The sequence below is a fragment of the Podarcis cretensis genome (assembly GCF_951804945.1).
Source record: "Podarcis cretensis genome assembly, chromosome: 7".
NCBI lineage: Eukaryota > Metazoa > Chordata > Lepidosauria > Squamata > Lacertidae > Podarcis > Podarcis cretensis.
In genome coordinates this window covers 67,943,969-67,955,483 of record NC_137176.1, presented here as the reverse complement: position 1 = coordinate 67,955,483, position 11,515 = coordinate 67,943,969, and the positions used below count along the sequence as shown (strand labels likewise).

Genomic DNA, 11,515 nt, shown 5'->3' with positions numbered 1-11,515 from the left:
CTGCATGTATGAAATTAATAAATATAAGCAACTGACGCAAATGGCCAGCAGAGGCCTGAGAAAATAAATAGAGGGCTTTATGGCTTTTTTTTTTTTAAGCAAGCACCTGGACAACATTGCTGGCATTTGCCTTGGCTCACAGTGGAGTGCCACCAGAAATGAAAAGTTGCTATGAAATGAGTCTCTTCGGACTGTGGCAGAGTCAAGAGATGAATGTAGTGGGTTGAATGTAGTGATTGGGCAGGTTGATACAAAAAAAAAAAGGTGCTCCCATGGGTAGTCTCGTGCTTAAGAAATCATGATTAAAACTTTCAACTTAACCTGAGAACATAAAAGTCTTCACCTGGCACCAAAATAGTGGTGGGTACCAAGTTAGCCTCCCTCAGGACTCCAAAGAATACTGAGAATGGCTTGACCACAGCTGCCCTCTTCCTAAAGGTAAAGGTAAAGGTACCCCTGCCCGTACGGGCCAGTCTTGACAGACTCTGGGGTTGTGCGCCCATCTCACTTAAGAGGCCAGCGCTGTCCGGAGACACTTCCGGGTCACGTGGCCAGCGTGACATCGCTGCTATGGCGAGCCAGAGCCGCACACGGAAACGCCGTTTACCTTCCTGCTGGTAAGCGGTTCCTATTTATCTACTTGCACCCGGAGGTGCTTTCGAACTGCTAGGTTGGCAGGCCCTGGGACCGAGCAGCGGGAGCGCACCCCACCGCAGGGATTCGAACCGCCGACCTTTCGATCGGCAAGTCCTAGGCGCTGAGGCTTTAACCCACAGCGCCACCTGCGTCCCCGCCCTCTTCCTACCACCCACCTAATAAGGCTGGTATACCTGGAGGAGAAACAAGAGGAACCATACTTCCTAGTTTTTGGGTATTTTCTCACTGGTGTGAGAACAGGAATAGGATATGTTCTGGGAAGTATTTAAGAGATTCTTTCTCTAGGGCTCACTTTTTAAAGCAAACTTCTTCTTTTTGCTGTTTTTCAGACCAACAGAACCGAACATGAGACGATCAGCAGCTCCTAGTCAACTGATGGGAAATTCAGTCAAAAAGCCAAGGTTTATACCTCCAGGAAAAACCCACATGTTGCGTCTGAAAAAAGAATCTGAATGCTCAGGCTCAGAGGTAATATTAAAAGGGAGGAAGAAAGCAAGTGTAATATTATTACTGAATGAAAACTGTACTTGAAGAATCTATGTCAAAACTCCGTGGAATCTTAATTCTCACTGGGGCAATATGTTTTTCTGGTCTAGGCTATAAGGGGCTTACAGGATCAGATGCTTCACTCACAAACTCCTTCCATATAGAAGACAAGCTGTCAGGGAGTGGCAGTATTACTTCCACTCTGATACTTAACTTTCTGTATGCAGGGATTTATTCATTTTTCGGTGGGGGAGTATGCAATCATGTGTGCTGCCACTTGCAACCTAGAATCATAGAATCATAGAGTTGGAAGAGACCACAAGGGCCATCGAGTCCAACCCCCTGCCAAGCAGGAAACCCAGATGCATGTCCAGCCCAGATGCATGTTTACTTGTAATTTTGCATTCTGCTCTGTTAGTCCATGTGCAAAAGGGTCCTGAAAGCAAAACTATAGACAAATTGTCTGAAAAATGACTCCAAAGCTAAACATCAGTGGCATCGGTGGAAACTGGTTCACGCAATGGCAGCGTTTGCATGTCACAATAGTTGATGGTTTACTGTCAACGTGCAGAAGTCTCCCACTTCATTCCTCCCTTCTAGCCAGTAGAAGAAAAAAACACAATCCCTGGCTTACTGTTACATTCAAATTAGAGATTGTGATTTGTTTCATTCAAAGCAAACCACTATGTGAAGCCAAAGTTTCTAGGTTTACCAGCGAAATAAACAATGACTCCCAGTTTGGATGTAATGGTAAGCCAGGGATTTTGGTTTGCTGCACCCACTTTCCCCAAGTGGATGAACAAAGTGGAAGTGATCACTTTGTGCATGGTAAACTATTACCTTTGGCATACTAGAACACACAGACCAGGCCTTGGTTCTTTTACATGTGTGTTAAGATTGTTCCATGGTTTGTACAGTATCTTTATATTAATATGGAACTTAGGGATGCTGTGTGAACACAATGCTTGGTACTGAATAGAGCCACAAATAATAGATTCATATGTTATTTCAAAGTACATATGTGCAGAAGGTCGATGTTAGCCTTCCTGTCCTAGAGAAGCCTTTCTCTCACTACTTCAGTTTTCATATGTGTTCTTTCCCCAAAGTTCTCTTAAGGATGGCTAGAGAAATATATCTGCTCCCAGTAACTCTGCCCCAGTCCCAGAAGTTCTCCATTAGGCACTTCTAGGATAGCCTCATCCTTATGTTTTGGCCAGGGAATGCACACAAACCTCTCTCCACTGGCTTGGAAATTGTGGAGAGAGCATAGTTCAAGCTAGGCTTCTCACTGTGCCTCCTTCCCTCCTTGGGGCTATCTCCATCATATGAACTTCTACTTTTTTCAGGCTTCAGCTTGTATTTAAATAAGAAAAAGCTACACACTTATTTTGATACTGTTGCATGAAAAGTTGTGTACAATCTAAACTGTTTCAATGTATTGTAGGTACATGAGGGACAACTGAATGGCTCAACATCTGTAAACATCTGTTCTACAACTTGTGACTTAAGTTCTACACTGGCTGTGAAATCTGATCAAGGAGAATTTTGCTCTAAAAATAATAATAATGACTGTCATTTTGTAACTGGAGTGAAATCACCATATAGAACTAAAATAGGTAAGAAAACAAACATTTGAATGTTATCCTAGTAGACTGTTTTAATATAGGGCACAGCAGTTTTAAAGATTGCTTATGAAGGAAAGCTGTCAGGAGCTTGGGAGCATTTGGCTGAGGATGAGTTTTTTTCTCAACAATGATATTGTCAGTGTTTCAGGTTCTCACCTCTGGGGGTGCACCTCTGGGGGTGAAGTAAAACCATTAGCAGGGATGGCCAACTCTCAAGAGACTGTGATCTACTCAGAGTTAAAAACTGGCAGTGATCTACCCCCTTTTTGTTGAGCTGTATTTTTTCATAGTAGGATGGTATGCGTTTGAATAAATTAAAAACCTGTCAGATCCCACACTTGCCTTATTATACCCTTTCAGATTTGTTTATCCACTTGCCCAATTTTATGATGCTTGGTGTTCGTGCTGCTTTTGATAAATTGTACTTTGTTTGAAGGATCCTTTTTGTTGTTGTTAAGGCACGTTTCTGACCTGCATGATGCTTGTTTCTGGTTTTCTGGTTCCATTTGGTTTTCTGGTTCTTTTAATAGCCTATCTGGCACTCTTTTTGTTGGATTGTTACATTTGTTTTTCTGACCCTGTTTTTAAATTGGCTGCTTTGAATGGTTTGTGATACAGTTGTACTCCCACTTACCTGGTTAGAAATTCTACCTGATTGAATAGGACTGACCTAAGAAGAGACATGTATAAAACATCGTATCTTCCAAGTCCACAGGAGGTTCCCCTATTTCAGAGGTGGAAACTGTTTTTTTCCAGCCCAAGGGCTACATTAACTATTGGCCAACCTTTCAGGTGACACATGCCATTGGTGGGCAGGGCCATATCAATGGATACAATAGGCTTGCTTCTGCATCCATACCACCCTCTCTGTTCTCCAGCCAGGAATTACCAGACTTCAGGGACTCTCTAGCCAGACAAAAACATTTGAGGAGGTTGTGAAACAGGGTTAGTAAGAGGTGTAGTCTGGGAAAGGGTGTATGATGGGGGCAGGTCTGGATTGTCCCCCGCCCCCCCCCCCAGCCTGAGATTCTTTACCTTTGCCCTATTCTATAATATATGAAAGGTGGGGGATGGAACATTCGCCTTACTCATACACATGCTATTTTATTTGCTCTCATTATATTTTTATATTGCCCTTCCTCAGGGGTCAGCAACCTTTTTCAGCCACAGGCCAGTCCATCATCCCTCAGATGGGCCAGACTATATTTTGAAAAAAAATATGAACAAATTCTTATGCCCCACAAATAACCCAGAGATGCATTTTAAATAAAAGGACACATTCTACTCATGTAAAAACACACTGATTCTCGGACCGTCTATGGGCTGGATTGAGAAGACGATTGGGCCGCATCCAGCCACCGGGCCTTAGGTTGCCTACCCCTGCTCCAGAGAGCTCAGAGCTGAGGTCATGGTGCTCTGCTTGAACTATGAGTTAATAAAATTGCCAATGAACATAGGTATAAACATAATTAACAGGCAAATTGTGGGTGAACCTTGCTTGAAGTTGCCCACGCCAAATAGCTAACTTTAAAAAAACTGTTTATTGTTTGGCTTCCCTCCACATAATTATTAGGGCTAAAGTAGCAATTGGATTAAATCTTCCCTCAGATCTTCTCAGACTTTGATAACAGGGTAAAGATTTACAAATCCTAATTACAAATGGAATGATCTGTCCATTTTGGTTCTCTTAGGGTCCCCCCCCCATCTTCAATTCAAATCAGTTGCGGCAATTTGCATTTTATAAATAAATCATGAAAGTTCCATGCTGATCCATATGAAATGTTTCAGAATTTACACTTGGGCAAAATGTCCAATAGTTAACAAACTTCCAAGAAATCTTCATCAGGCTGCACGCAAAGCAAAATGAGTTGGGGGGATGGAGGGAATTCGGCTGATGATGTCGTTGCCAGGCAGTCTGGATTTGGTCATTGTTTTAAGATGGAAGTGCAGGAGGAGATGGCAAACTTAATTGGATTAGGCTAGGAGGTGCTATGCCGGTTTCAGGTTGCATCAAGGACAAAGAACCGCACAATGGCTGATCTCCTGTTTTTGAAAATGTAAAAAACCAGATGTTTCCCAAATCTGTCTCAAGTCTTAATCAAAACACACTTGTTAGATAGAGAACAGGAATAAAGATGCTTTAAAATAGGGATCTTTTCATTTGTTGGATGTGTGTCTCTTTCAGTTTCCTTGGCTTAAAATATTGCCTTGGGCAGGAAAGAATTCTGAATGGCTGTCTTACAGGATGTCATACTTTATTCTCACAACAACCCGGTGAAGGGAGGAGGCCAGGCCAAGATGTGGTGCTTTGACGCTAGAGAGTGACCTTCATGGAGTGGGTTTTCCAAATCCAAATCCAACAGCCTCTCCTACTTCCTTTTACAGTACTATACAATTTATGAGAGGAGGAGAGAGAAAATACTGTGTGCGAATACCTGTGTGATTTGGGCAAACAATAGTTAAAAATTGATGTTTTCCATTTGTGCAATGGTTGGGTTTCTTAACATAATAATAGCTTCTTGGTGGAAGTTATGAAAAGCCCACACAGTACAATGAATCCAGAGCCCTGATTGAATGTTGTGTTTATTACTTGACTCCCGAGAGCTATTTTTTAGCCACAACCCTGCTGAATGGTGACCATGGATGCTGTGAGATGGGTAGATTACAGAACGGCACAGCTGCAAGGGGTGGCAGAATAGGAAAAGAACTTGATGTTAACGTCCCCCCCCCCAGCTCTTTTGTTCATGGCACTCCTTCTTTTGAGCGACTGCCTCTTTAAAAAGTGTGTGCGTGCGTGGGAAGCCGAGGCAAGCTGCAAAGTGCTGGGGAAGCTTAGCTTTACTGTGAAGCCTGAGCCTGAGTGAAACCTAACTAGCTAGGCGATATGCAATTCCTGATTGACAGCAGGACTAGCATTATGCAAATACTGCCAGAGAGAACAGCAGCTAGGGAGCCGTGATCAGGGGCTCTGTTAGGGATCTCTCTACACACGCCTGCTCCTAAATCCCCCTGTTTGTTGTTTTCATTTCTCCTTTTGCTGTGGTGGTTCGGCTTAACAATCAATAAATGACCAAAAAAAAAAAAGTTGTTGCTTTCTTGGGCATGAATAAATCCAATCCTCTGTGCAGTTTCAGTTTCTTGTCAGCTCAAAGAGATGTGCGTGAGCTTGTTAACTCAGGATGAATTGGGTAATATTTAGCAGGGTAATGTGCTAATCTTTAAACCTTTTATGTTTTCAATCCGGTGTATGTATGGGTCTCTTGACACAAAAGTGTGTGTTTTGCCTGCTTCTCCTCGTCTCCTTCAATCTGAAGCCTTATGTAGGTCAGGCTTGGCTTAAGCAGATTTCCTGAACCTGCGTCAGCTTAAGCTGAAGGAATTTTAATAAACCCTCCCTTGTAGGCGTGGGCCTAAATGAGACAAGCCTAGTTAAGCCTGATCTTTTTCTGTTTGTGAAAAAGAGCCGAGCAGAGCTAGGATCTGCGTGGTGGTTTCAGGAACTGCTTCTTCAAGCTGGAGAGAACGATGGTTGGGAAGGCCAGGTCCTCGAATTTTACCTTGTCTGAAAAGCTCGATTTGCTGAAACTTGTCAAGCCGTATGTTAAGATTCTCGAAGAGCACACCAACAAGCACTCGGTCATAGTGGAGAAAAACAAATGCTGGGACATCATAGCCGATAACTACAATGCCATTGGAGCTGACCGCCCTCCTCGCACCGCGCAGGGCCTGCGCACCTTGTACAAGAGGCTCAAGGAATACGCCAAGCAGGAGCTACTGCAGCAAAAAGAGAGCCTTTCTGATTATAAAAGCTACATCTCTGAACCAACCAAGAAAGTTGTGGAGATGATCCCCCAGATTTCCAGCGTGTGCTTGAGGGAGAGGAGCAATCTGCCATGGTAAGTTGACTTTTACATTGTGCCTGGATGGCCGCTATAGCGCCTCCTGTCTTCTCTGGCCATCCCCTTTTGAGCTACATGCCTTAGCCTTTGGGAAAAGTTAAAACCTTGTGATTATGGTTATTTTTTACTTCTTTAATTTTTAAACAGTGACTGACTTTTCTGTTCAACTTCCAGCCGCATTTCAAAAGATCTTATTGTCAGACCCTTGGCAAGTGAGGGTTAAGAAAGAATCCAAGGGAAATAGGAGCTCCAACTTTTACCCCTCCCCTTTTAATAGGCATAGCATTCAAACACTGACCAAGCAAAAGGCTGTTCTACATTTAAGGTAGTACTGCGGTCAACTTGCCTCTGCATACGGAAGCTGATGCCTGTTTTGGATAATATCTATCTACATAAAGTCGAGCAGGAGAACAAAGGAGCCTCTCTCAGTACAGTGTGCCCAGTCAAGGATTATGTTAATCTCTCAGGGTGGAATACATTTTGATTGAATTTAGACCTTTTAAATGATTTTACTTCGCATGCTACCATGCCTTTTTAAACAATGCAAATGGATTGTTTTAAACAATCACATTCTCGGAGGCCAGTATGCAAATTAATGCTCTAATTTAAACTGCAAAAAAGAGGGTATGGAGCGCATTTACAGGGGTCGTGCGCAGACAGATCGGAACACTGCAGTCACACAAAAGTCTTCATATTTTCCAGCAGCCTTTTAGTGTAGAATCAAATCGGAGCCTCTCTAGATTTGAGCCAGACGTAGAGCAGGCAGGCTGTCTTCAAGCTTTCTTGCAGGGCCTTTTGCTTATGCCGCCCTCCCCCTCTACAACTGACTTGCAAAACACGGCTGCTCAAAAGCTTCTCAGACCAGATTTGTCCTGTGCCTGGATGCAGACATTTTAAAAACCAGGGGGAGTCGAGAAGCTCTCTTCCTTACTCCTGTCGCAAGCCATTTAAATTCATGTCACTTACTGTGCAAAACAAATATGTTAATCTGAGTTTCCGGGAAAACTGGCATGTTTGTGCACACTGGCCAGTCCTTGATTTGTACTGCCTCTGGTTGCTCTGAATGGTAACAGTTGTCTAAATCCCACCATGGCAGATGCTGTAAAAATAACATGTGGTGGTGGGCCTTTTGGTGAAATAATTCTGTATTGCCTAGGGTAAATAAGGTGTAGTCAAAATGGACTTTTTCAGCACAATCCTTTATCTTTCTACTCAGAAGTAAGCCCCTGTTGAGTTCACTCAGGCATACTCCCATCTAAGTACTGTATGTATAAATCTGTAATAGCATGTTAGAAGGGTGTGTGTATATAATTTCCACAATACTGATGTAGATTGAAATGGTCAGCATAAGCCAGAAGTATGGGGCCACTTTTTGGGTGGTCATATACTCTTCCTTTAACCCCTTAGCCAATACAGCAGGTTTCTTTTGTAGCTTAATAATTTTGTAGTAGTGGAAATGGGTGGATTTGTAATTAGCTGTATTTTATTTTTGTATTGTGTAAGCCATTTTGGGTGCTGGGTGAGCAGCACAAATGTGGCACACAAATGTTTTGAAAACATTAATAGCTTGCACCTTAAAGACCATTGAAATCTGAAAGAGTTTTTTTTTTTATTCAATAATAAATGTTTTTCAAAAGCATCAGTTCACTTACAGTTGGAGAAACAATCCCCTGATCCTGACCATATTATGTTGGAGTAAGTTTCATTAATCTGAATGACACTGACTTCCTTGTAGTTGTTTGGGATCTAAGTGAAAAGCTTTTCTAAATCCTTTTTATACATAATATATTCCTTTTTTTCAAGAGAGAACTTGTGGACCAAATTGGCCATCCTCCCAACCAACCGAGGTTCTGCCTCTTCATCTCTCCACCGCTTCCCATGACTATTGTTTCCGTGTCAGTCTCTGCTGTCTGGAAACCATTAATTTCTTCCTCCCATTTGATTAACAGAAACCTGATACGTAGGACCATTGAGTCATGGAATGGGGTTGGCCAACAGGGATAGATAAAAATGATGCATAGCTCCAAATTTCCAGTTCCCAATCAAAAGTCACAATTGAGAAGTAGAAACACAATCTGCTCTGCCTCATCTCTCTAAAATACTCCAGTGGCTGGATGAAGTGGTGGAGTAATAAACTGAGTCTGAAATCATAGCATGATGGAGGCTCTGTGGTTGAGTCCAGGAAACTGGACTCGTTGAAGGAGCAGGTGCGCCATTCAGGGTGTCACTGGAGGCGCAGATGTCCTCAGTGGCTAGGAGGACCTTTTAACAGCTATGACCACTCATGCATTGGCAACCTCAGGGTTGGAGTACTGCAATGTCCTCTGCACATTTGAGGTTGTGTTGGAGGCTTCAACCAGTGTAGGACGTGGCAACTCGGTTGCTTGTGAGAGCAAACAACTGCCAGTATTTAACACCTTATCCACTGCATTTTCACTGGTTGCTAGTCTGCTACCAAGCCAAGTTCAATGTTCTGGTGCTAACATATAGAGCCCTATTCGGCTCAGGATCAGGTTGCTTGCGAAACCTTCATAACCCTTATGTACCTGGTAACTCCCTGCGTTCTACAGGAGACTTTCTTCCCCCAAATATCAAAAGCCTGCTTCACAGTAAGTTGAAGCAGGGCCTTCAGTGCGGCTGCCACTGTTTTGTGGAATAAGTATCTCTATTGAGATACCAGAGCTGCCCACCCACTACCTGTACTTTCCAGAAATAATGGAAGACATTTTTTGTTTTGACAAGCAGCATTTTTTGTTTTTCCAGCAGGTTGAAAAGGTCGCTGCCTTAGGTGTTCCTTTTTACTGTTTTTGAAACTAATTTGAGCTGTTTGTAAATTGCCTTGAGGCACATGCAAAAGGAGATTCATAACTTAATATTACTGATTAATATATTTACCCCCCCCCCAAGCTCACATTGCTTATAACAAGAGTTCAATTCGTAAGCAGCCATATGACTCATATTTTTCCTATATCCACGGGCTGGCCTATTGTGCAGTGTCATTTGACTGACATTGCCATTCTCTGTTGCCTGTTATGACCCTGAGCGGTGCTTTTGTGGGTTTTTTTTTCTTTTCATTTTGTGTATCCTGAACTGCAGTTACAATTAAATCATTATAGCTTAATTCAATTGAAAGGTGTTTGAAAAATTATTAGAGTTGCTTTGTTACCTCTTGCCAAGTAGTTAGAAAGCTCAGGGCAGCCTTTTTGAGGCCAGTTAGCTTAAGGGGCAAAAAGTATTGGGCTTTGTGCTCTCTAAGTTAATGATGTGAACCCTGTGGTCCAGGGAAACCATGGGGGGATTCACTTTGGAGCCCTAAACTGGCAGATGAGGAATGCGGTAGGCGCCTTCCTGGTGCAACGTCTCTCAAACCCCAGCCCAGCAGTTTTTCTTGCATAGTCAAGAATCAGGCCTTTGTTTACCAGTAGTCAAGAGTTAGAAACTCAGATATATAATCTAATCGCCAAATGGCATCTTAAACTTAGGTTACGGTCATCACAATGGACTGTCCAGGCACCTTCTTTTGCAATGGGGTTTTTTATATTTATTAATTACATTTTTATACCTATTTATATTTTAAATGGCAAGTCTCAAAGCAGTTTGCAACACATTAAAACATCAAATAAAACAATCCAGAATAAAATGAATTCAAGCTTTGAGGAAAATACTCCAGAGCCTTCTCTAAGCGATATTTCGCTTTCCCCAGTTGCCAGCCTTGCATCCAGAAATCTCCACATGGCTGCAGTTGGACCTGGGCCAGTCAAAAATGCTCCTGGCTCCTGGCTAATTTCCAACTGCCTGTAATATGCAGTTAGCCCCTAAAAAAACCAGTGGGTATCAAATGGTTCTCTCCCAAAAGTATGCAGGCCTTGGAGAGTAAATCTTCTATGAAGAAAGGTTCCAGGATTTGGAGCTGTTTCGTTTAGCAGAAGGGAGACATTAAGGAGGTATATAAAGTTACACATGGTGTAGGGAAGGTGGATAGGGAGAATCTTCTCTCTCTGAATACTAGGGAGGGGTCATCCAGTGAACTGGAAGGTGGTAGATCCAAGACAGAGTAAACAGAATACTTATTCATGCAGTGCATAATTAAACTATGGAATTTATTGGTTTGCACAAGATGTGGTAGAAGCCACCAACTTAGATGACTTTAAAGGGAACTCTAGACACATTGATGTCAATGACTACTAGTGATGACGGCTGTACATTACCCCCAGAATCAGAGGCGACATGTTTGTGAACCAGCATGCTTGTTCTCACATCCTTCTTTCGGGCTTCCTGTAGGTACCTGGTTTGCCACTAGGGGAAAGAGGATGCTGGTTTAGATAGACCTTTGGTCCTGGACTAGTAGGGTTCTTATGCTTTTAATACTTAAGACTCCTTGCATTGCCCCTACGAAAGCAGATTTCAGCTCCATCCCTGGACTTGCACAGTAATCAAGTACCTATGCTCTGTTTTTATAGAACACCCATGCTCTGCAGGTAGCTGACTAATAATATAGGGTTGGGCCACCCTAGTGAAACACACCATTGAATTCTGCTGTTACCCAATACCCTTGTCGAAGACGGTCACTTCCTTATGAAACTAGTAACAGCAGATTTAGTCTGGGTGGATCAGCATATGGTTTATTTGGAGGCAGTGCAGAGTTAGGAATCTAATTTGGCATTTGATGACCAATTCCAAGCTCTGTTAAAACTGACTTAACTGACTCATACTAAACAGATGCCTGACGGATTCTGAATACCAATTCCGCCATGGTAACTGTCTCTCCTAATTCTGAATCCACACTAGTGGATGAAAACTTGCATTCTTCTTTCTTATGTTTATAATATAAATGTGAATCTTTGATAT

General features: G+C 42.6%; 1 protein-coding gene across 1 annotated transcript in view; it reads left to right on the top strand.

The window, feature by feature from the left end:
- Positions 1-2,625: 2,625 nt before the first annotated feature.
- The window catches only part of FSBP (fibrinogen silencer binding protein), a 16,458-nt gene continuing 7,568 nt past the window's right edge, over positions 2,626-11,515 (top strand). The window contains exons 1-2 of the mRNA XM_079983911.1: positions 2,626-2,759; positions 6,230-6,664. Coding sequence (XP_079840037.1) covers positions 6,294-6,664 — 371 coding nt within the window. The 5' untranslated portion in view covers positions 2,626-2,759; positions 6,230-6,293. The remainder of the gene's footprint in view (positions 2,760-6,229; positions 6,665-11,515) is intronic.